We start from the raw sequence: 26,123 nt of genomic DNA on the forward strand, positions 1-26,123 counted from the left end.
ATCTTACTGGGGAAATTCCTGGAATTAAGACAAACTTGTCTGTAGGAAACAACATGGCCTTTTCCCAAATGTCTTTGTGTCAAAGAGCTACACTGGGTATGACCCAGGAGCGTTCAGAGGGGTTCACTCACAGTTAAAGTACAATTAACATAAAATAAAATGTAAACGTCATTTATAAATGCCTAAATATAGAAGCATGTGAAATTGGATTCAAAATGCTCGTTAAAGCACCGACTCTGTCTGCTAAGAAGGATTTCAGCCTGCAGCACAGTTGCCATAGAAACAGCATTTCTCAACCTGCACTCCTTGCTGGGAGGGGCAATGGGAAGTAATTCATTCACAGTTATTTTTACAATTTTATAGATTATCTATAATTCAGAAATCTGTGCAGACATTCGAACTTTTGTTTCATGGAAAGTACTTCCCATGTTTGAGCTATACAAATCATATTTGTATTTGAAAGACAGAAAATGTTCATGAAGTAAAAAACGATGACTGCAATGCTACCAGTATACTTTATGAAAGAGTTTTAGACACCATAAAGTGATACCACTGTAAAACCAGGAAAAAAACTAACCTTCTGCAACTAGCACATAGATAGGTTCTATTTTAAAAACAAATTTCCTAGCTCAGACACATCTACAGTTTTTACACATCTGGTTAACTAAGAACTGAAACAATTCTAAATCGTAAACTGAATCTGATTCAAAGATTACAACCCAAGAGTCTTCACTCAGCTGATGAATTAAAATTAATAAGGATACACTTACCTGGCTATGAATGATTCAGGAAGACGTGGGATTTCAAGACTGTTAGATCCAATATTATCCTAAAGCAAATTCATTTACCATCAGTTAATAGGAACCACAACCTATTACAATCACTTGCACACCTGTTAACCTACCAGTTTGCTTCAGGCCAATCTACCAGGGTGGCATGAATCACTCAGTTCATCTTCAGTGAATGCCTAATCATTATATAAAATCTGAACATGAGGACACTGGAGAACCTTTTGGTGAAGAAAACAAAAGCTAGGGGAAAACCACTGAACACTTATGACACTGTAATCAATGAAATTAACTGTTAAATTAGCATTTTTTGGCCAAAATTCATTAATCCACTGATGTGTCAGACTACTAGGCTTTCATAGCCCAAATTCAGGTAGGATTCTTAAGTATCTTCTCAACATTCTTCCTCAAGAATAACATTTTTCAGAAAAATGCCATAAATTGAGGATTTATGGACGCATTCACAGAAACAAGTTGTGTTAATGGATTTAATCCCCAAACTGTGCAGCGCGAAACCTACTGAGTTTAGGACACCCCCCCGCTAAGGGGGCTTGGCATCTCACATACAGTCACAATTCCTTTCCTTCCTTCCCATCTCTCTCCATAAACAAGAGTAGTTCCTCTCTGCATAATGTTCAACTTCAAAAGGGCAAACGGTAGGAACTGTGGGGAACAAGTACCAGTGTGTTTCACTCCAGCCCTGTCTATGGAGTGGTGATTATAGATCTTCTTTTATGGGAATGACATTTTACAAGTCCATAAATTCTCTTACTTTTGGGGCAAAATGCTCTTAATTTGTAGAGTTGTTTAAAAAGAAGAGCACCAGGTTTTAATAATGTCACCAGGAAAGAAAGTAATTAAAGGCAGGACAGCCACCCAGGGGACACAGTGCTCAGCTAAAATACTGACACACGCAGCAGAACAGGAGCGAGGATTTATGTGGTTTGCTCTCTGGGATCTGGGTGCTTAATTCTATGCAACTGCACCTATGACACTTTAATGCTTCTTTGGATGTTATCAAAAAGAGATATAAATTCTTGTGCTAAAGCCACCCGACTACCAGTTATACTCAATTCTCCTAGTATTTTAAGTATTCTTCCCTTGCCTGGAGAGGTTTTGTCCCTGAAAGCATGCAGCTTTCAAATAGTAGTATTAGCTGCATATATATATGAACATTTCTTTATATACGTTATAGCTATTTTATTTAGGTTTTTTACAAGAGGTAAAAAAAAAATACCGTTTATATTAACAAATAAATAAATAAATTTTCCTCTCTTTCAGCATCGTGGTGGGTCCTCAATAACAACTAGAAGCTGTGGTTCCAAGTAATGTTAATGTTGCATTGTTTTTCATTACAGTAACTTTCATATATCAGTGTACAGGTGTGCTGGGTTATGAATTTATGATGTGATGCTGTTTGTCATTAAGGATATGATCTTTTCCATTTTAAAATATGGAAAACTGCACATTTACTACCTTCTCTTCTTGTGACTAGTACAGTGAATGCATTCTAAAAGCTGAAATAAGACAACTCTGCTAAACTGTTTATTGTGCATATTCAGTCCAAACGGTCCCAGGAAAGTGCATCTTGATTGGTATGACTAAACATTTGTGAAAAGTTTTAGTCTTACGTTAATAAAAGATTGTTATTTAATGCTGTTGTTCTCTCCTTTTACAGAAGAAACAGGTATGAACATGAACACACTTTTTCATAAATGTCTTACACTTTTGAGAAGCTGTAAGTAATTCATTAGGAAAAAAACCCATAGGGACAACTTTTTGTGTCAATGCAGAACTTCACTCCTACAGTAAATTTGCTGCCCACGAGAAGACAAGGCAGTACCATTTTCTCTTCATAGCCTCTAGCCCATACCCTCCCAAGAGAAAACATGTCTGTCTGTCTGCCAAGCCGCTTTGGATCCACAGACATTTCACAACCAATTTGCTTTGAACTCTATGTCCTGAACACTCGGAAAATATTTTCATTAGATCAGTGGCAGCTCACTGAAAAGTCATTAGAGAAAACGCTGTTTAGAACACGAATAGCCATAAACCTGGAAATAGGAATACTTTCTTCCCTAAGAAGTCTTGCTGTTGTCCCCTGCATCTGAGTAGTAGGTGTGTCCTCCAGCCCAAGAATGAAAGGCAAGTGACTACTGTAACTTCACACCTCCATGACAGGTTGACAAGCTCTACATGCTGAATAACCACTCTTTCCACTCATCTAGCAGTCCAAGGTTACAAACATTACCCAAAAATAACTTGGAAGTCATATTCAATAAAATATCTTCTTCACTGTAAGATTTCTCTATTTTTATTTCAACTCAACCAGCACATTACCATACGTAATTAAAAGTGGGAAATTTAGACTAAAACCGAGCAATCTTCATTGCAGTAAGGTTCCATATTCCATGACCAGGACTGAGCTCAAGATTAAGAAAGGTGTCACATTTAGGTACCTGCATGTGACCAAGACATCTTAGCTCCTATTGTATCAATGGAGTTCTGAGGCAAAATTAGTTGCCCGAACAAAGGCATCTCGTATGTGTGAGATGCTCTAGGGTACCCCAACTGGTCTCCAGCTCCCAGCTGAGAAGGACATGAGTTACCTATAGGTTGTGTGTCATTTACGCCAGCCCCAAGCAGCTGCTTCAGATATCCTACGTGTCTCAGATGACAGCAGATGCCTACCTTTAGGCAACTGAATCAAATGCTCTGCCAATAGAGCCAATGGAGCTTAGGTTCTCTAAGCAAATGTGGATGTAAGAAAGTGATGACTACACATCTTAATTTAGGTGCCCACATTAGAGACAAATTTCACCTTTAAGTCTTCTTACAGTAACTCAGCAAAAGTGAATACTTTTAATACTGAAGTCCAAAGCTTTCCCATATTGACATAATCCAACTACAGACCTGTTCATTCTTAAGAAGGCACCCAAATAGCCATATTACACTCACAAATGACATCAGTGAAAGTTTAAAGGTTTCTTGTCTTTAGCAAAGTAGAAGTAAAACTACACATATTCCTGAAGATATGGCTGGCTTTTTTCCTATGCAAAGATGTCAGGCTAGTGTATGGCATATTTTTTTTTGTCACTAGTGATCTACCGACAAAGGAAATAGAGAGACGGGTGACACTGCTACAGCATAAATCCTTAAGTGAAAACTGACACACTGCACTGAGGTTTATGACATTTTTCCTTTTCACTGGATAAGCTATATTAAAATTATTCTTCAAATAACCTGTCAATTAGGTGCTGGAGGGGGGAAAAAATTCTAGTAGGTCATATGTCCTTCTAACAGTTATTCTCCTTTGTATATTTACTAGTAAACAAACACTTTGATGAATCATACACAAGAACCAGTTTGAGAAGTTTCACTTAAGAGTTGTGAGAGCTACACACAGAAATTGCCTTCAACACATGCTGGGAAAAAAGATCCATAGGACTCACTCTAAAAAACTCTCAGTGATTAAAAAACAAACAAACAAAAAAGGTTTCAGTTCTTTGTAACATTACTTGTAAACAACATACAAATAGAATACAATTGGAAGTTTATTTAATTGACTAACTGCTGCTAAACAAAAAAAACTGAATTCAAACAAGTTTATTTGCATAGTTCAGGGAAAGAAATCTAGTGTCTTATCAAATTAACTTGAAAGTTTTCTGCACTATTGCGATTACCGTTCAACACATTCTCATTTACCTTCCATCAACATTTGTGACAGAGGTTAAAAAATTGCCTTCAGTGCCCAAATGACGTTATTGTAGATCTGAATACAGGTTTTGAAGGTGATTATATTCATACAAAATAATTATTATTGATGCTTGTTAGCTGAAGGATACTTTCAGGAAATACTCAAACTACCGCTTTCCACTTCACTATTAAAGACTATTCTAATTTAAGAAAAAAAGTTATAGAATTAAGTACGTATTGGTATACCTATTTACCCATATTAGATATGTGATTAAAATCTGTCTTGTTTCTCAGTTTTGCCCATTACTTCCACATTTCAAAGTCAAAAACACTGGACGATTATTTACAAAGAGCTTCAAGGAATGCAATGAGTAGACATTTCTCTTGCTCTGATCCATGATGAGAGAAGACTTCTCATTTTAGTGAAACTGTTAGTAACAAGACTTTGTACCTTGAAAGAAGGTATGTATGCACAAAATATTAAGGAATCTCTTGTGCCAAGATGGAGATTTCAACTGAAGAAAGCAAGCAAGTGAAGTTTTTGGGGGCAAAGAAAAAAAATTAAGCTAGACTACATATCCTAAGACATCTGAGATTTGAGATAGCTAGTATTTGCTGTTTTACTATTACTGCTAAGAAAAGGAGGTGGGAGCAAGCAAAAAGCCCCAGTCAAGTATTGGTTTAGAATTTATGGTCAGACAAATTATATGGCTACATAACACAGACAATTCAAGGACAAAATTCTGTCACAGAAAAATGTAAAATTATTTATTTTCACTGCAATTGTATTACCATCTCAGGCATTAGAAATTAAAGGTTTGACTTTTAAAGCATTCAGGCAATTACAGGAAGAAACAGGCATTTCCATACGTTTCACAGGGTCCTACTTTCATCTGTAGGCACCAAAGAACATTCAAAAATTTTAAAGATCTACATCATACGTAGCTCCTTCATTGATGGATTTCTCATCTTCCAAACAACTTGTCAGTTCTTGCATATGTCAATAAAAGGGTTGCTCTTTTCCTGTAAGACACACAAATTCTCAAATTACTTCAGTTATAAGAGGTCATTTAAACCAAGTTTTCATGGGTCTCTTTATAACCCTTTCTACTCCATGCACATTTAACAATTTGGTATTTTTTGATTAATGCAAACAGTTGTACTTTCATTAATCATAGAGACTTAATCTGAAATCTTCCAGGCAGACTTTGTCAACACAGTAACATCAGTTCAGTTCAAATGCTGAGCTATGTATAGGTAGGCCTGACCCCCACATCTCAAAAAAATGCTATTTCTTTCAGGACAAATGCAACCCACAACCCACTAACTGTAACAACAGCATCTCCCTTGTGCAAGTCACTCTAGGAAGCTTTCTCCATCTGAAAGTACGGCTTTCACTCATAGATGGGCATATATTTCAGCAGTGACTTCAAAAATTCAGAACTAGGGAAATCTTAAGATGGGCAAGAACTGCCTGAATACTCAATTCAGCAGTAAACTGTTGACAACCACCTGCTCCTAAATACAAGCTCACTGACATGCTGTGGAATTGTCTGTTCCTCATTAGAAATTTATTTGGAGTCCTCCTTCTGCCCCTTTTAAGCATCATTCATTTAATTTTCACATGCATCTCATCAATCCCTCTGGTTTCTGTGCAGAAAAATGGCTGACATGGGATCAGTCAACACACTGGAATTTTCCCATGTAACTACAGAATCTGCGGCATGAAGGAAACTAAAGTGCAGAGGAAAGAGGATGGATAATGGGACAACTGAACACCACCTACTGTTCAGTGTAAGTAAATTAAGTGGTTTTGCACACTCCACTGAAAACAAGTCCCGAATAATGGTATTATCAGGATACAAACTTTCTACTATCATTTCTGGTACTGCTCTACCAAAAGAGCACCGTCTTTAGGTGACTTGTTACCAGGACGCCACAAGCAAATCTGCACAGAAATCCACCTCAGCACTTACCTTAGAGATCTCAGGAACAGCAACATTCAGATAGTTCTCACTATAATGTCAGCTCTGCTACCAGATGTCCTTAAAATTAGACTGTATCTCTCCCACCCTTCTAGAAACCACAAAGGCTATGAGGAAGATTTTTTGATTTATTTTTTCTTTTTAACTAATTGGAACATCCACTGAGATCCGCTGAGAGACACAGCTTTCACAGCCCCCCATATCAATTGTTTTTTCACTGTGAGGGTGAAGCACTGCAAAAGGCTGTGCAATCTCTCCACAGAGAGGTTGTGAAGTCTCTGCCTCTGGAGATATTCAAAACTTGACTGGACACGATCTTAGGCAACCTGCTCTAGCTGACTCTGCTTGAACAGGGGAGTTGGACTAGGTGATCTCAAGAGGTCCCTTCTAAACTAAATGATTCTGGGAAAATTCATTAAAAGCTAACAAAAACATGCTTAGGAAAGAAAACCAAAACCAAACAAGCAAAAAAAACCCCCACAAACCCAAAACAATGTTGTAGATTATAATTCTGTCTCATCACTAAACAGAGAAACAGCATCCAGAAAACACTGTTTGCGTCAAAACTAAAGCTGTTTGTACTTGTCCTATAGGCTTTCTACTAGTAATCAACTTGGTCTCTACTTCAGTGTGGAATGCTCAAACTCTGACATCAGTCTCAATAAGCAAGGTGTCACACAAAGCAGGCAATTTAACATGACAGACTGATGTCACCGTACTGCACCAGAAGGAGCCTGAAATCACTGCCTTTTCTGAATAAACTAGTTTTGAACTTATCTTCCCTTTTTATTTGATTCTAGGTGCTATCTCAGATTACATGGTCAAGAATTATCAAATGCTTTTCCTCCAATCTATATTATTATAAAAAGTGTTAAGAAAAATCTGTAACAGGCTCAATCTTTTTATGGGATATTGTGCTCAGACTATACTCATTTGAGATAAACCCTCTCCTGGACAGAAAAATTGCTTATTCAATGTCACTGTTTTCAGAGGAGCTATACACCAATGAGCCTCACATTTTGAGCAGAGGCCTCTCCTATTTCCACATTGACTAATCAGTCCTCTATTTCATGACAGTCTCACTAGTAATGTTTTCCAAGAGATGCAGCTAACTCAGAAGAGGAAACAATGCAGGTTTTTGTCCCTTAAAATGTTTATAGTTAGCGGGTTTTTTTTTTCTGATTTTGAAGTGTGTTTTATCACTACTCATTCTTGAAATTCAACATGTATCTTTTCACACTAAGATATGAGACGTGAAAGTAAGATCCATCATTTGACAGACCAAGTCAAGTCTAAGGCATTCCTGGGTAAGATTCAGCGTCTATTCTATTCTATTCACAGATTCTTATAATTGGATTCCCAAACAGAAAAACATAACATCTCCAAGTGCTTCAATCTTCTCATAGAAAGTGACTAGCTGGGCAGGGTACATGTGTCCCACAAATAACTGTTTTATTGCAGTGTATGGCAATGGGATTTCTAACAAGGTTCATATACTTTAACTGAGATCTTACAATGGTCTTGGAAACAATGGTAATTTTTTCCTCTTCCTTGCCAATAAGAAAACTGCTTAATGAAAATCAAGCTGGTATACAATATACATCTTCAGACAGCCCACATTCAAAGAACTTGTATGTTTAATTCATGTTAATATGCCTCCAAACAAACTCCCAAATCACTAAAAATTCAAACTCCACACTAAAATTCCACACTAGAATACAACAGTGGGTAGTTTTATCCTATATTAACACCAAAACACTTATTCTAGTCAATTCAGAAAAAAAAATACAGACTATCCCTGACCAAGTTTCATACTTATAATGTGGAACTAACTTCTGAAGTATGACTGGCAAGCTAATAAAATCACCTTTATACACTAATGAGATGAGTATACTTGCACTACCCTTTTCAACCGTCTCCAAGATCACACAGCAAATTCACCCAATTTTGCTGTCTTTTAATGAGAACAGGATTTTTTTCCTTTAGCTTCCTACTCAACCATCCTTACTTTGTGCTTAAGGCACCAATAATAATAGCTAAGTGATATACTTCATGTTATTCTAACACAACATCCTGACTAATAACGGTTTGTCATTTACCCATCCCCTTCTGCAGCTGAATAGAATCAGAAAAGTCACTGTTTTTTTATCTGTGTGATAAACTAGCATACGCAGGTAGGGGCTTACATACATATGACTAACACAAAGCAGAGGAAAGACTGTAAGAGCAGGCCTCACAGGGAGATACTCTAATTTCTAAAGACAAGACTATATATAACTGGATACACTTAAGACATCAGCCTACAGACATAGATCCTCCATGCCCAAAACAATTTCTTAAAACACATGCAACCCATGTTGGCTTGCACCAGTTTTTACTATCCTTCTTTTCCTCTACCAAAATTATTTGCAATTTAGCCATGTCATGAGCAATTTTAAAGTTCATTTGTCCACCGATTCCATTTCTGCAGGGGTCCTCCTTTACCTGTGAACATAACCATGTGAAAGTGTATATACTGTCAAAATTTGCCCCCCTTAGAAACTCAAGTGACAGGAAGGGGGGAGGTAAAGTGAGGAAATTCAAGAGTTGAAACATCCCTATCTGCAGGCAGGTTTTCAAACAAAGCTTTCATCTTGAGGACAAATAGAAAGATGCAAAAAGTAAGATCAGGGAAGGCTGATTACTGTCATATATTAGTTTAACTTTGTTTTTCCAAAGAATAGAAATTTTAAAAGTTTAAAACTGCCTCAAATTGTGGCCAACACAGTAGTCATCTGGACATACTTCTCCAGGATAGGAATTCTGTTTCGAGAAGAACTACACCCTGACGGCCTCAAAAGCAGCCTAGAATGTAGCCTGATTTGATATTAGAATGTTTACACCCAAGAACACTTTCCTACACTTGGTATGTGGAATGTGAACTATTAGATTTTTTTCTCTTAGCATACGAAGTATTTGAGGATTATTTCATCTCAAAGGTTAAGGTGGCACTCCTGGATACCCTTCATATTCATTATTCGTATCTATTCGTTTCTCCCCAACAACACAGAACAGAGATAATGACAACACAAACTGCAGTGAGCTCATTAATAGTTTTGTAGGGGACACTGATGCATGGACAACTTAAACACCGGAATCAGACTTTCACCAAGCCAGAAATTTATCAAGATTGTTTTCTTTATTTTGAAAAGACAGAGGTGGAATTCACATAGAATACCAAAGCTCTGCACTGTGATTTCATAGTAGAAAGCTTTAATATGATTTTAAATTTGGAAACATACCTGATCTTTTTCCTGAAAACAAAGAAAAAAAACCCTTTTCCTTTGTATGGTACTTGCCATGGTAAGATGCCAAATACCGACTGGGGAATTTACGTACAAAAGTAAAAGAGCTGAATGGCACAATCTGTCTTTTGAAGGTTTTATCAATTTGGCAGGCTAGTCTGAAGAAAAATGTTTCCTATCAAATGGGTTATCAAAGCCTCCATGACTGTTCTTACAACTTCACTTAATATGAAAAATGTACTTACTGGCTTTTCAAGTACAATTGGATGATCAGGAAGAAACTTTGGCTTCTTCTGAGACAGAGAAACCCTTGAAAGTTTCAGAAGGAAATCTCTGCTGTATATGATCCTTTCTGTGAATATACAAAATTACTAAGTTCAACATTGTTGTTTAAGGCATTAAGGTTGGGAATTCAGAGAACTGATTTGGTTTCTCATAGAAGGGTGGAAATGCTGCATGTGGAATATAAAAATCAATATAAAAACCAGCAGTAACTTAAGTCTGAAAATTCACAGTATATTACACAGTATTTCACTTTAATTCTATCAAATCGACTTAGTAAATATTGAGGACTATTCCAAGCTAATAAGGATTTGTTGTTTTAATATAAAAGAACACAAAAAGGTGAATCCAACCTTACACTACAGACATTTTGTTCTAACTAACAGAAACACCACAAACTGGTCTTGAAACCCTAGAAGCAAATCTGTTCATAACTCACACCAAAGGGGCACATGTTTCTATGGGACAGATAACAAAAAATGAGTGTGTCTTTTCTTGGAGCTATTAAGTTGTCGTCTTTCAACAGGGAAAAGTAATTATGAGATCTGCTGCAAGTAAACTGGCAAATGGATTAATACCAGTGAAATAGTTTTGAGCGTTTCAGACTGAAGCAACAAGAGTCAGGGCCTTTGCTTAGAACATGCATGTTATTATTCAAGTTTGTATCACTATCTCTACCCTAGCATCGCCTCAGATATGTCTACCCATGTCCGTATTTTAAGCTGATATTCTTAAACAAGAGCAGAAACAAGTGGAAAGGAATTAGGCAAAGAAGGGACAAACTTTCTCTCTGGTGCTTGATCACAAAGAAGTTTGTTCCTTTAGGAATAATGGGCCTACTGTAAGACTGTTAGACAGTCACTTGATTGACTACACTTTCTGTTTCTCAGGCTGTAGGATGTTGACAAGAGAAGCCACAAAGTCAACTATGAATGGGATTTTTTTCCTGCCTTTGACCACAACTGATTGTAATAACTGCTGAACCTATGTGAGGGCATAAGGATAGCTTTAAAAAGGATAGTTTAAAGAACATAAGCATACTTGAAAACTTATGGCTTGTTTTTTTCCCCTTGTTTAAAAACATATGAAGATGATGACAAGGTCCCCCCACAACGTCCTTCTCTCTAAATTGGAGAGATATGGATTTGATGCATGGACTGTTCGGTGGATGAGCAATTTATTGGATGGTAGCATCCAGACAGTAGTGGTCAATGGCTCAACATCCGGGTGGAGATTGGTGACAAATGGCATCCTTCAGGGGTCTGTATTGGGACCAGTACTGTTTAATATCTTCATCAACGACAGGCAGTGGGATTGAGTGCACCCTCAGCAAGTTTGCAGATGACACCGAGCTGAGTGGTGCAGCTGATATGCCTCAGGGATAGGATGCCATTGAGAGGGACCTGGACAAGCTCAAGAAGTGGGCCCCTGAAACCTCATGAGGTTCAACAAGGACAAGTGCAAGGTCTGGCACTTGGATCGGTGGAACCCCTTGTATCAATATAGACTGGCGGATGAAGGGATTGAGAGCAGCCCTGAGGAGAAGGACTTGAGGGTACTGGTGGATGAAAAGCTGGACATGAGCTGACAATGTGCACTTTCAGCCCAGAAGGCCAACCATATCCTGGGCTGCATCAAAAGAAGCATGGCCAGCAGGTCAAGGGAGGTGATTCTGTCCCTCTGCTCTGCGCTGGTGAGACCCCACCTGCAGTACTGTGTTCATCTCTGGAGTCTTCAGCACAGGAAAGACATGGACCTGTTGGAGCAGGTCCAGAGAAGGGCCACAAAAATGATCAGAGGGGTGGAACACCTCTCCAGAGGGAATTGGAGGCGGCGTGTTGGACAAAGGGAGGGGAATTTGGGGGACAGAATTTTTAGTAGGGCCTGATGCGATGGGACAAGGGGTAACGCTTTTAAATGAAAAGAGGGTAGATTTAGAATAGGTATAAGGAAGAATTTTTTATGATGAGGGTGGTGAAGCGTGGTACAGGTTGCCCAGAGAGGTGGTAAATGCACGCTCTCTGGAAGTGTTCAAGGTCAGGCTGGACGGGGCTTTGAGCAACCTGGTCTAGTTGAAGATGACCCTGCTCATTGTAGGGGGGTTGGACAAGATAACCTTTAAAGGTCTCTTCGAACCCAAACCATTCTATGATTTTGAGAGAAAGTAAGGAAGTGACTGAGCAGTAAAAAGCACTTACAAACTTCAGAGAAAAATAACTGAAGGCAAACTACCAATGAACAGACACCAAATTGAAATTATTATCTAGAACTTAATGCATAGCTGGAGATAAAAATGGAGTTCCAGTGGAAATGTCACAGTGCAATGGAAGAGAGAAAGGAAAATAAAAAAAGAAACTTATTTGTAGGCAGTAGCTGAACAACAGGACCTCTAAATCCTCTGAAGGGAATGATTACAACAATCAGCAAAGAAACAAAATCCCTTTGAAAACAATTGTTGGAAAAAGTTTGACATTATGGACAAATGTGGAGTAGATTTAGGAAGGCATCACAGAGCAATTAACCACTAAAAAAGATCCAAAGTGATGGCTTATACAAGAGACTAGGATCTGATGATAAGCCATTTAAGATCTTGTAGAACACAGTAGTCTCTACACACCACAAGCAGAATCAATGAGAAAAGATCAGAAAGCCATCACCAGACAGAAAGTGACAAGCCTGACAACAAACTAGATCCAAAGAACAGAACATTACTCTATTTACCAAGATCAAGAATAAAAGAAACTAACCTGAGTCTGAAAGGGGATACATGGAAGACACTTTCAAGTCAGTAACACATGACAGTGTGTCAGGTCCTGCACTTGGGCACAACAACCCCATGCAATGCTACAGGCTTGGGGAGGAGTAGCTGGAAAGCTGCCTGATGGAAAAGGACCTTGGGGGTGTGGATCGATGGGCGGCTGAATATGAGCCAGCAGTGTGCCCAGGTGGCCAAGAAGGCCAACAGCATCCTGCAGTGCAGAGAAGGACTGCGAGAATACGTTTGGAATCTGATATTATCCCTTAATGAAAAAAAGGGTGAAAGTTTGGCTTGTTTAAACTACCAAACCATGACAAAAACACTATTATGCTTTATGAGTACTGAGCGACAGGCAGTACAGAAAGAAAAGCATAAGGAACAAACCTTAAGGACAGTGTTTACACAAGAACAAACTGTCCAGGACTAATCATAAAAGAAATGAATGGATTTCTAGCCATCAGAAAATTAGTATTTCAAAAGCACTGCAGTAAGAGCAGGAAAAGGAAGTCAAACTACTAAATTCTTAAATGGGTTGCATGCAATAGTCTTAAAGATTGTATGCCATGACTGACCCTTGCAACAGGTTAAAGGATGCAACTCAAACCTGTACTTCTACACACCGAAGCAATTTATAAAAAAACCAGGATTTTGTGAGAAGAATTTTTTTTATGCTTGGGGTTTGTTTTTTCTTGGTTTTGTTTTGGTTTTTGTTTGTTTGTCTGTTTGTTTTAAAGGACAGGTACACTATTTTATATGCAAGCAAGTCTACCAGTGGAGGTTTCCCATCTCAGATATGGTCAAATTTTACACTTTCTCTAGAGTGTTATGTGAAAAACAGGAAGGTTTCATAGTGCTCTCAAATTGTGGTGCAGAAGGAAGCCAAACTCTCAAAACACTGGCTAATCAGAAAAAATAACATGCAGCCCATATCTCTTCAAAATTCAACTGTCTTCCATCCAGAAAATACAATTCTGACACAGATGTCCATGCAATATTTTACCTTTTTTTTCTCCAGATTCATACTGTTTTGGTTGACAAGGCTTCGTAGTTTGAGTTAAGATCTTCACTTCAGTCATTTCAGATAGCTGAAATAGGGAGGAAAGAGTTAAACATTTTTTGACACACTTCACAAAATTAAGTTATGAAGCTTTTTTCCTTTAAACATATTAAAACAAGGGCGTATGTTTCTGGGTTTCTTAGTTAAAAACAACAGTTGTAGCACAGTTTCAATAATCCATTTTGCTTTCACCAGTCACCAAGATTTTGGACAATTAATACTTTCTTTGCACAAAGAAAACTGGATTCTGTTCTTTTTTTCCACTCCTTGCACTTGAATCACCATCTTCTTTACAGTACAAGAACAGTCTGAAAAGAAACAGTCTTGCACAAATTAAACTGTAGTCAGAACTGTAGCTATTTATAACAGTTGATGCATCTCTAACTGGAAAGATGAAGGTCGTGCAAAGTAACTCCAGAAAACTGTAAATAGGAATACTGGTAGTGTAAAATGGCTGAGAAGTTTAATTTGAACCTGTAGAATGTCTGTTACTCTTCATTATATATAATAAAGGAATAGTTCAACGACCTACAAAGCAGTATAGGAAAAGCACATTTGAGACAGCAATCTTTTAGACAGAATTTTACAGTGCTACTGCTAGTTTTTGAAAAGAACAAAATTATCTCCTCCTTTTCTCTTATCTCACCCAGAACACAGCCAGAAGCTGCTGCACTGTGGAATAATAAAAGCAGGAAGGACTTTCCTTAATACCAAAAGAGAGAGTTGGATTCTCTCACTTAGCAAAGGGTTTCATAAGCACCAAGACCCAACATTTACAGTATAACATTGAGTTCCTTCCAGTTGCCAAAACCTTGAAGTGAGTGTTTTGGAAAGCAGGAAAGCAGTTTACCCTCAACAGTTTGTCTTGGCTCCCAAAAGGCTCTACAAGTTTGGCTGAGGAATTTTAATCTCATTCTGAGACAGATATTTGTGGGTGGGAGGACGGGGCAAGAAAAACTGAAAATTTTGGGAAGCATTTGTCAAAAGTGGAAGAGATTGTATTTTCTGGACATAGAGAGCAGTTAACACTTTGTACTGCAACTGCACCACCAGCTTTCATGGTGCGCTAAGACTAGAAACTGGGAAATGGCAAAATATTTCTAGCATATTATCCACTCTGCTCGCACGTCCATTTTCTGTGGTTGAAATTTAGTTTTCTTTTCCTGATTTGTCTAAAAATTTTGGGGAAAAAAGTCTAGGTATTTCAGAGAATGAAGTTAACAGAGAGCCATACTGCTAATTCTAACTGCTTTGTGATGTTCAACTAGCCTTCACAAGTCTTAGCTATGCAAGACTCTTTCCAAGTACAAACAAGGATTTAACACATTCTCAAATCCACAAGAAAAAGACATACATGATAAAGTAGAATTTACAGCAATGTGCCAGACAATGTTACCACAGTATTTTTACATTTCTTCCTGCACCATCTCCCATCACATCATCCTGGCAACTGCTTTATAATACCAAGAGTTCTATTATGCTTGGGTTTTGGTCCAAAACTTAATATTTGAGTATCACCACTCACAATACTCTCATACATGTTCCTATTTGAAATCCATCTACAAAGAATGGAATCAGTCTGTAAAGAATATCCCTAAAGCAGGGCATGTATTTCTGAAGCTCAACATTATTTTTAAATGATAGTTAAGAAGTAGTAAACTAAAAAATACTGACTGATGGAGACTTTTCAAGCCTCTCTACCTAAACAGATGTGAGGTAGTAGACTCAACACTCTCCAGATCTTCTGAAAATTCTTTGCATACCATGAAGGAATAAAAATGATTCTTTGCTGTAAATTATCCAGTTAGGGCACAGTGAGTATTTAGGCACTTTCAGTCTGAACACCAGTTTGGTGGAAATTCCCTAGAACAAAGGCTAACATCTTAGACATAAGCACTATCACTGTGCTCACTATTAACAGTAGCTCTTCTCCACTTCCTCTAAGACTTAAGACCAGAAGTTTCAGACTATAAGTTCATCAGATAGTAGTTTTAATACTGTTCACTGTTCTTTAGATTACTGAGAGTTGAATCTAACACTGACCAGCACTCCTGATGTGCCATAATGATGATTATTTTTTCCTGGCAGAAGTCTAAGCAGCTTTAAGTATGCATACTAAATATCCTAAAGGGAAGCAGTTTGGAGAATTCAGTTGCCAGATTCTCCTCCAGTTCTTTCACTGCTTTAAGAACCTGGTTTGGCAGAGTTGGCTTTTTTTTTTGTTTTTAAAGACTATTTTATTTTTTAAAGTTAGTGGCAAATATAATCTGCTTTACTTTTAAGTCTTCACCATTCACCAAGCTTTCCAAAAAGTAACCTGCATTTCCTGTATCCTAACCTATATCAACTTGAATACTTATTCTCTTTAATAGACCATCGCTACATAAGACCATGACTTATAAAAACTTGTAACAAGTTGGTTTTCCTTTAGCTATACTTTTATGTCAAGAGTTGTTCTGTTTTTTCACCTTACAGTGTGCTTAGTGTTGTGATCATTTATCTTCTATAAAAGGAAATATATTGGAGGAAGAAGAAAAGGGGATAAGTTTTATGATTGTACATACAGAGCACTATTACTGTCTTGCCAAAAAGGCAGTAAGATTTAAAGAACTGAGATACAATTGCAATTTTGAAGAACAGGTTCTTGAAGTGAAATATATATATTATTCTAGGAATTGGGACATTATTTCACCTTTATCAGGAGCCAAAGAGCAAATGGATAACAATGCACAGCTTTCTCAGATCATCACTGATGCTTTTTTATACACAGAGAATATTCGGCAAGATTCATTAAAGAGTGATAATACACAACTTTGCATCATCAGATTCAGGTCTTAGTATCTTCAGAACTAGCTACTGAATGTTCCTGCTTAGAAAAATATTCTGTGAAGCTGCTATGCCAGCCTCCAGGCCAATGCTGCCCATCAACTAAAACCAACAAGTTCACAGAGTACTAATTAGCTGGTATTTGGAGGTACTCATGAAACAGCTGACAGCCAAAAGTATTAAAAAGCCTTCTCAATACCTTATGCCAAAGAAAAAGTTAAAAAAATAAATACAGCTATACGAACATCAAAGAAATGCAGTATCTAGCTACATGTAGCCAAAGTGATGAAACTGAGTACTACAACATTGCTGACCACAGGCCTATTCTAAAAGAGAATAGTTTGTTCTTCTCAATACACATTGCTCAAGAGACAAGTGTAACTGTTAATTTCCCTATATGTGATCAAGGATAGGTGGCCAACATTTTGACTTTTAAAATTAAAAGTCAAAGGTAGCTTCCAGAAGCTTCATACAATAAATTAAGGACTACAGGATTATTAGACCTCTTCTAAAACAAAAAATGAAGGGACACTTGGCCTAACAAAAAAAAATAAAAACTTCCAATACACTCTGAAGAACATTCAAATCAGTATCAACAGAAAATCAAACTCAGACTATGAAACATTAAGCATTCCAGTTGGAACACTACAAACTTCATTTTGCAGAAAACAGCGACAAACAATTTCAAGTTTAAAAGACACATTGTACCATGTCTAAAAACAAGTATTTCTGGCAATAAAGCCCTAGAGTGGTTCAGTTGTTTTGAATGCTAAGGCCTATTTATTGCCCAGTCCAGCAGAGTCAATGAAACAGAACTACAGAATGCACTGGAACTGTTTAATTATCTAGTTTTGTGAAGTTTGCTGCCTCAAATGAATTTGTGCATGTCTTAACAAAACTTAAAAAAAAAAATATTTCTAATGTTATTCTTTACACATAATAAGCAAAGACTGAATATGTGTACTTTAAAATAGCTGTCAAATTCAAGACTAAAGAAACCCCCCACAAACTTTTGTAAGATTCTTAAATAAGTAACTCATATGATGTATTTTTCAGCTACTAGTGCATGCAAGTATCAGGGAAAGGCATTCCTGAAACTCAGACTTCTTTTTAACACTTCTAACACTGCTGGTTTATAACATACAGATTCAAGGAGACTCCTAGCTGAAAATACAGTTTACTTCTCATTTGGTAACATAAGGGATCAGCTAACCTTCAATTCATAGCACTCTAGAACACACTCTATCAACTTTGTCATCTACTATTTACTCCATACTCACCAAGTCATCCTTACTCTTCAAACACACTTCAGTGTTGCTAGGTAATTCAGTCTGAAAGTCTAATGCAATGGCTGATGCTGGTGAAAATATGAGAAAACATTAAGAAAAAATATTTTAAATAGACTCCACATTTTTATTTTGTGGTACTTGCCACAAGAACACTACTGAAATCCAACTGCAAAGGGATTATATGGGCATTTACTCACAACTTAAAAGCTCTAAATCACCATAGAACCATTTTTCCATTCCTTCCATGAATTTTAAACAAAATAGAAATTTATCATGTACTTAGCTTCTGTCCACATCATCACGGCTGTCACTATTTCTCTGGCCACCAAAAATTTCTAACTTTACAATAATAATATCTGTAATACCACAATATCTAGAAGGCATACAGAGATTTAAAAACAAAATATACACACCTGATACAAATACTGCATCATTTTTTCTTAGACTTTTTTTGGTTTGTTTTAAACTTGTACAAAGGCTAGATAAGAATGGTACAGTGCAGTATATCGTACTTGCAATAAAACCTAAACAATAATCTATTTGTTAAATTATGTGTATTTTATGTTTTCAATAGCAGGAGTCAACTAACCCAAGAAATTCAAATTTAAGAGAAGCCTGATCCAGCTTTCTGAAGCAGGAATTTCAGATGCCAAGCTAGAACACCACCAAAAAGAGTTCTGCATAACCTAATGTAGTTTAAATTCACATTTTATCACAGAGATGATGCAGTAAGATCACCACACAGCATGATATTTATGCATCACTGTAGTGTGAACAAAGTCATTAAAAAAAAATCCAAGTCACCTTACACATCCTTGTTATTTCCTTAAAAGCAACTGAAGCTTTGGCAAAGTGAACTGTATCTTAGCCATGCTACTCACCTTGTTTAGAAGACAGATTATGCACAGGTCGTGCTGGCTGAAGGGATTTACCAACAAACTCTTCAGTTTCCCTTGACATTTTGAAGCATCACACTTTAAAAAAGCAGCAAAAATCAATACAGACCATTCAGTTTCACATACAGATGTTAAGTGAGAACAGCAGTCTACCTACGACTTGTTAGTTGCATTTGACAAGAGGATATACTATTTTTTAGCGTCTCGGCAGGAAAAAGGAGAAAGGCCTAAACCACAAGTTTTCTGAGATGTTAGTATATGCTTCATAAAATTTAAATAAAGACAGAAGCAGACATCTCTCTCATTTCTCGTTCCAATCAAGCTACCCTAGCTTCTTCTAAAAAAGACTTTTTTTCCTGTATGTATGTCTGTACACTTGAAGAAAGGAGATGGGAACACATGATGGAAATGAAGGAACTTGCATAATTGTTTTTTAATATCTACTTTAGTTAAATTAATACAGTTTTGCATCTTCGCACTCAGTTTAGCTGCTACAGAAGCACCAACAGCTGCTAAGGTGGGCTGACAAATCTCCTACTATAAGTAAATCATCAATCATAATATCACAGAATCACAGAATGTTAGGGATTGGAAGGGACCTCGAAAGATCATCTAGTCCAATCCCCCTGCCAGAGCAGGATCACCTAGATCATGTCACACAGGAACGCGTCCAGGCGGGTTTTGAATGTCTCCAGAGAAGGAGACGCCACAACCTCTCTGGGCAGCCTGTTCCAGTGTTCGGTCACCCTCACCGTAAAGAAGTTTTTCCTCATATTTAAGTGGAACCTCCTGTGTTCCAGCTTGCACCCATTGCCCCTTGTCCTGTCAAGGGATGTCACTGAGAAGAGCCTGGCTCCATCCTCGTGACACTTGCCCTTTACATATTTATAAACATTAATGAGGTCCCCCCTCAGTCTCCTCTTCTCCAAGCTAAAGAGACCCAGCTCCCTCAGCCTCTCCTCAGAAGGGAGATGTTCCACTCCCTTAATCATCTTCGTGGCTCTGCGCTGGACTCTCTCCAGCAGTTCCCTGTCCTTCTTGAACTGAGGGGCCCAGAACTGGACACAATATTCCAGATGCGGCCTCACCAGGGCAGAGTAGAGGGGGAGGAGAACCTCTCTTGACCTACTAAGCACACCTCTTCTAATACACCCCAGGATGCCATTGGCCTTCTTGGCCACAAGGGCACATTGCTGGCTCATGGTCATCCTGCTGTCCACTAGGACCCCCAGGTCCCTTTCCCCTACGCTGCTCTCCAACAGGTCTGTCCCCAACTTGTACTCATACATGGGGTTGTTCTTCCCAGATGCAGGACTCTACACTTGCCCTTGTTATATTTCATTAAATTTCTACCCGCCCAACTCTCCAGCCTGTCCAGGTCTCTCTGAATGGCTGCGCAGCCTTCCGGTGTGTCAGCCACTCCTCCCAGTTTGGTGTCATCAGCGAACTTGCTGACAGTGCACTCTATTCCCTCATCCAAGTCATTAATGAATATATTGAATAGTACTGGTCCCAGAACCGACCCTTGAGGGACTCCACTAGATACAGGCCTCCAACTGGACTCTGTCCCATTGACCACCACTCTCTGGCTTCTTTCCTTCAGCCAGTTCACAATCCACCTCACTACCCGATCATCCAGACCACACTTCCTCAGTTTAGCTGCGAGGATGCTGTGGGAGACCGTGTCAAACGCCTTACTGAAATCGAGATAGACCACATCCACAGCTTTACCATTATCTATCCACCGGCTTATGTCCTCATAAAAGGCTATCAAGTTGGTTAAGCATGACTTCCCCTTGGTGAAGCCATGTTGAGTGCCCCTAATTATTCTCCTGTCCTCGATGTGCCTGGAGACAGCACCAAGGACAAGTTGTTCCATTACCTTTCCGGGGATGGACGTGAGGCTAACTGGTCTATAGTTACCCGGGTCCTCCTTCTTGCCCTTTTTGAAGACTGGAGTGACATTCGCTTTCCTCCAGTCCTCAGGCACCTCTCCCATTGCCCACGACTTAGCAAAGATGATGGAGAGTGGCCTAGCAACGACTTCCGCCAGCTCCCTCAGCACCCGCGGATGCATCCCATCAGGGCCCATGGATTTATGGATGTCCAGATTGCTTAATTGGTCCCTGACCCAGCCCTCATCTACTAAGACAGATTCCTCCTCTATCCTGACTTCCTGTGGGGCCTCAGGGGTCCGGGGCTCCTCAGGGCAGTCTCCAGCAGTATAGACAGAGGCAAAGAAGGCATTCAGTAACTCCGCCTTCTTTTTATCCTCTGTCTCCAGGACCCCCACCTCATTCATCAGTGGGCCTACATTGCCTCTAGTGTTGGCTTTACCTGCAATGCATTTGAAGAAGCCCTTTCTGTTGTCCTTGACCTCTCTTGCAAGGTTTAATTCCAAGGAGGCCTTAGCTTTCCTAGTTGCCTCCCTACATCCTCTGACAACAGACTTATATTCCTCCCAAGTGGCCAGACCCTCCTTCCATGATCTCTACACTATCTTCTTCCACTTGAGTTTGCCCAGCAGTTCCCTGTTCAACCATGCAGGTCTCCTGCTACCCTTTCTTGACTTCCTACCTGCTGGGATGCTCTGATCTTGAGCTCAGAAGAAGCAGTCCTTGAATGCTAACCAACTATCTTGGGCCCCCTTACCTTCTAGTACCCTGTCCCATGGGATTTCCACTAGCAATTGCTTGAAAAGGCCAAAGTTGGCCCTCCTGAAGTCCACGGTTGTGATTTTGCTAGATATTCTGTTCCTGCCATATGAGATCCTGAACTCCACCATCTCATGGTCACTACAACCAAGGCTGCCCTCAACCATCACCTCTTCAACCAGACCCTCCTTGTTAGTGAGAACAAGATCCAGCAGTGCTCCTCTCCTAGTTGGCTCATCCACCATTTGCATCAGAAAGTTATCATCAATGCACTGGAGGAACCTCCTGGACTGAGGATGGCTGGCTGAGTAGGCCTCCCAGCAAATATCAGGGTAGTTGAAATCCCCCACAACAACCAGGCCCTGTAATTGCGAGACTGCTCTCAGCTGCCTGTATAAGGCCTCATCACCCTCCTCATCCTGATCCGGTGGCCTGTAATAGACACCCACAACAGTATCACCCCTGCCAGCCTGCCCCTTAATTCATACTCAAACTCTCAGCTCGCTCCTGATCTGCCCCTGGACAGAACTCAATACATTCTAGCTGCTCACTCACATAAAGAGCAACTCCACCACCTCTCCTTACTGGCCTGTCTTTCCTGAACAGGACATAGCCATCCATGACCACATTCCAGTCATGCGAGGCGTCCCACCAACTCTCTGTAATTGCCACTAGATCATAGCCCCCCGACCGAACACGGATTTCCAGCTCCTCCTGTTTATTCCCCATGCTGCGTGCATTGGTGTACAGGCATTTCAGGGAGCGAGCTGAGCACACCGATTTCACCCCAGGGGGATGGGGGGCCTCCTGGTCTACCTCAACACTAGAGCGTTGCCCCAGTGGTGCAAGCCCAGCTACAACCCCATCCCCCTTCGAATCTAGTTTAAAGCTCTCCGAATGCGCCCTGCTAATTCCTGTCCCAGAACCCTTTTGCCCCTACGACATAAACCTTTCCCATGTATTACAGTCACGCCGGTTGTCTTATAAAACCAGCCATTATCAAAGCCAAATATCTTAATTCATAATATCTATATCTAAATTCTTCTCCTTCCCACCCTCATCCCCTTTGTCAACTGGGAGATTTCATGATTTGAAGGAACTTCTGCTTTGTTTAGAGAAAAGAATAGCAGAAACAACAATCAACACAATAATAATGGTACTAAAATTCTGTTTTCTCTAAGAGACTTCACACGACAAGGGAAGAATTGTTGTAACAAAAAAGGTTCAAAAGAAACTATCACATTTCAAGAGTTAAAACTATAGCAATTATTATCTAATTCCAGTATGGAACAGGAAAAGAGAAGTTAGGCTATTTAAAATATGATCCAGTATCACTCCCCACTTTAATTGGTGTCTGCATTATAGAAAAAAAAAATCATCTGACAATTTACTACGTTACAGTCTTTTGAACTTAAACACTGAACTTCTACTATATTCAAGTAGCAATTTTCCAACATAGCCAGTCTGAACCTATTCAGATCTAGAAACCAATTGTTAAAAGGTTACTGTCTGAATTGGAACAGTTGAGCTAAAGCTAGGAAAAAAGTTTGATTCCCTGGTTTTCCTACCTTCTCAACTTAAAAAAGAAAAACTTGAAAGCTGTAGTCAAAAACAACAATGAAAATTCCTGCAGGTGAATGAACTGAGACTACTGACATAGATGACATATTTCATTTTATCCAGATCAGGAATGCTTGTTTAAACCACATATATATAAACCATATTGAAACCATTTTATATATTATTAAACCATACATACTAAATTTCTGCATAAAGCAATGCAGTAATGATATCTGCATTGGAAGATAAAAAAAAAAAGCAAGTTTTCCTCCACACCCTGATTGCAAATGATACACGCACACTTTTTAAAAACAGGAAAAAGTGTTTAAGAGGCTGGCTAGCTTCTAGAGTGTAGCACACCTGTATTTTTTAAAGCATTGTCCTATCAATGAAAACAAGATGACTTGTGGTGATGGCAAAACAACACATTTTGCCCCCCCTCCCCACCCCCAATTTCCATGAGGAGGATGTTTAAGAAACCACATACTCCCGATGAAAGCAAAACAGAAGAGAATATGAGAGAAAGAGGGGTGCTTTGCCAGGAGTGAAACTAAGTACAGTGTTGTAACAGCTCTATTTCCTCCCTTAAGTTGAAAGAAGAGGCTAGAAAAGATCTCAACAAGTTACCCAGCCCAACCTTCCAGATTAATACAGTGTTCTATCTAATACAAGGTGGAGAAAAATTAGTTTTAATAGATGAGACACAAACTGCTTCCAGGAGAGACTACTGATGCAGGGGCACCTCTTGCACCCCACGGCCTCCCCCTTACAAAGACCACATTGCTTCTCAGGAGTTACTCCAACTGGTGACCCGCCCACCAGACATGAGGCCCTCTGCACTGCACTAGCAATCAGGCCCATCAGGATTTCTGTATGCATCTTAACAAGTTGGACATTCACAGCAGAGAGCTTACGAGGGCCCATCAGAAATGTTCTTTGGAAGACCCTTTCATAAACACCTGAAAGAGAATTCACACCATTTTTGTGAAAAATCCCCCAAGCCCAGCAGGCCCACGAGCAACTAGAAACTGACCATCTCCCTCTGCCCACAGAGGCATAGCACTGTTTCAGAGCCCCACAACGCCTACCACAACCCACAAGACAACAAAGCAGCTCTCCTCCCGCCTGACAGAAGCCGCCTCCCCCCTGCCCGGTTCCTAGCAACCCGCCGCTCCCGGCCCGTCACCTCGCCGCTAGCCAGCCCCTCCCGCCCCGCTCTGGGCCGAGGAACCCCGGGGCTGCCCCAGCCCACCTCTAACCGCCTCTCCGCAGCCGCCGGCAGCGCCTCTGCCCCCGCACCGCGCTCCCCTCAGCGGCGGGCGGGCCGGCCTTCGCGTGGCGCCTCTGGGCACAGCCGCGTGCCAGGCGGGCTCGGGCGCCGCCGGCCGCGCCTCTGCCCCCGCACCGCGCTCCCCTCAGCGGCGGGCGGGCCGGCCTTCGCGTGGCCCCTCTCGGCACAGCCGCGTGCCAGGCGGGCTCGGGCGCCGCCGGCCGCGCCTCTACCCCCGCACCGCGCTCCCCTCAGCGGCGGGCGGGCCGGCCTTCGCGTGGCGCCTCTCGGCACAGCCGCGTGCCAGGCGGGCTCGGGCGCCGCCGGCCGCGTAACGGCCGTGCCGCGAGCGGGTGGGTGTGGCGGGGCGGCGGCGGCGCCAACAGCCCCGGGGCGGGCGGCGGCGGCCCTCGGGGGCTGCTGGGGCTCCTTCCCGCTACCTGCTGCGTTTCGGAGAGGGGGTGCGGACTGGAAGGGTGCCGTCCGCGGCGCGGCGGGTTTTGGCGGCCCTGCCGCGGTGGGAGGAAAGGCAAGATGAGGTGTCGCCGCCAGTTCCCTCTTGTGTCAGGACTGAGAGAGGCTGGGAATAAAGTTGATGTCACAGAACCACAGAATAGTTTTGGTTGGAAAGGACCTTTAAGATCGTGGAGTCCAACCATTAACCTAACACTGCCAAGTCCACCACTAAACCATGTCCCTGAGCACCACGTCTACACGTCTTTTAAATACCTCCAGGCATGGTGACTCCACCACTTCCCTGTGCAGCCTGTTCCAATGCTTGACAAACGTCGTTTCTAAAGCGAGCTTTAGTTGATTCTTTCACGCTTGCCTTCGAAGTTTTGTGATTTCAAGGTCCCGGGTGCTTTGTGGTTATGTTTTTTTGCGAAGGCTTTTTTTTTGCTGTTTTTTTTTAAATATTTTTTGTTAATAATTAAAATGTATGTTACCTTATAGTAACTAGTGCACCACCAGCATAAAACCACCAGGAAACCCTGCTGTGGGTCAGGGGCAGAGCCCCTTCCTCTGCTTCGAGGGAGAAGCCCGGGGGCTGTATGAGGAAGGGGTGGTACAGCCTGTGCTCTTACTCTGAGGCATCCCTGAGGGTGATTTCTGATTTCAACGGCTCCAATGTCCATGAAAAGTGCAATTTGGGAGTCAGCTTGCATCTGGGTGATTTACTGGCTGAACAGGAAGCACTTCTCCACATACTCTTCCTCCCTACCTTTGTTGGTAGTTAATGAGGTTTCTCCACTCTTTCAAAAATTAAGTCTGTTTATCCTTAGAACTACTCCTCATCCCTACAAAGTGTAGTCATGTTTGGTCAGGGCCTTACAGTGGAAATTAGGAGAAAATAAGTGACCTCCAAACACAACTGTGAGGCCTCCACAACTAGTCTCGTCCAGAAAGAAAAGGAAAATCCACAGGAAAGCTGTCACGTGTGGTTTGTGATTCAGAGAACAGCCCTTGCCAACCTGCTCTATTGCACCAACCAGTTACACGGGTATGAGCGAACAGAGAATGGCCACCGGCTTTTCTTCTATGTAAGTGATAGCATCCTGCATGTTTTGGAAATTAAAATATATTGTTTCTTACAACATGTAATTAACCCTGCTAACTCCGAAAGAGGCAGGCTAAAATTCCCTGATGTTAATTTGCTAGATTCCAGGTAGTCACCTTACTTACATTACGTCAGTACAAAATGTTAATGAAAAGTCCTTAAGTTTTGTTAAATTTTTTGTTCTATTTTTATTTTATTTTTTTTTTTTTAGCATTTCATA

At 40.4% G+C, this 26,123-nt stretch overlaps 2 protein-coding genes across 2 annotated transcripts in view; one reads left to right on the forward strand and one right to left on the reverse strand.

Annotated features, from left to right (window-relative positions):
• Nucleotides 1-2,098, forward strand: part of NECAB1 (N-terminal EF-hand calcium binding protein 1) — a 61,385-nt gene extending 59,287 nt beyond the window's left edge. The window contains exon 12 of the mRNA XM_068397214.1: nucleotides 2,070-2,098. Within this exon, the coding sequence (XP_068253315.1) occupies nucleotides 2,070-2,098 (29 nt within the window). The remainder of the gene's footprint in view (nucleotides 1-2,069) is intronic.
• A 3,191-nt stretch (nucleotides 2,099-5,289) lies between these two features.
• C3H8orf88 (chromosome 3 C8orf88 homolog) lies at nucleotides 5,290-24,370 on the reverse strand. The gene is made up of 6 exons (XM_068397168.1): nucleotides 24,328-24,370; nucleotides 18,847-18,939; nucleotides 17,957-18,033; nucleotides 13,794-13,878; nucleotides 9,999-10,105; nucleotides 5,290-5,507 (listed from the first exon to the last, which is right to left on the reverse strand). The coding sequence occupies exons 2-6, from the start codon at nucleotides 18,923-18,925 to the stop codon at nucleotides 5,469-5,471; spliced, it is 387 nt and encodes a 128-aa protein (XP_068253269.1). The 5' UTR covers nucleotides 18,926-18,939; nucleotides 24,328-24,370; the 3' UTR covers nucleotides 5,290-5,468.
• Nucleotides 24,371-26,123: the final 1,753 nt, after the last annotated feature.

The sequence above is a fragment of the Nyctibius grandis genome, chromosome 3 (genome assembly GCF_013368605.1).
Source record: "Nyctibius grandis isolate bNycGra1 chromosome 3, bNycGra1.pri, whole genome shotgun sequence".
Classification (NCBI taxonomy): domain Eukaryota; kingdom Metazoa; phylum Chordata; class Aves; order Nyctibiiformes; family Nyctibiidae; genus Nyctibius; species Nyctibius grandis.

What these genes read in the sequence shown, in the direction of transcription:
- C3H8orf88 (XM_068397168.1), bottom strand. Translation starts at nt 18,925, where the DNA reads ATGTCAAGGGAAACTGAAGAGTTTGTTGGTAAATCCCTTCAGCCAGCA. An exon ending in TAATCTGTCTTCTAAACAAG is followed by an intron (nt 18,034 to 18,846) that starts GTGAGTAGCATG and finishes TATTTTCACCAG; the next exon opens with CATCAGCCATTGCATTAGAC. An exon ending in TGAAGAGTAAGGATGACTTG is followed by an intron (nt 13,879 to 17,956) that starts GTGAGTATGGAG and finishes TCCCTATTTCAG; the next exon opens with CTATCTGAAATGACTGAAGT.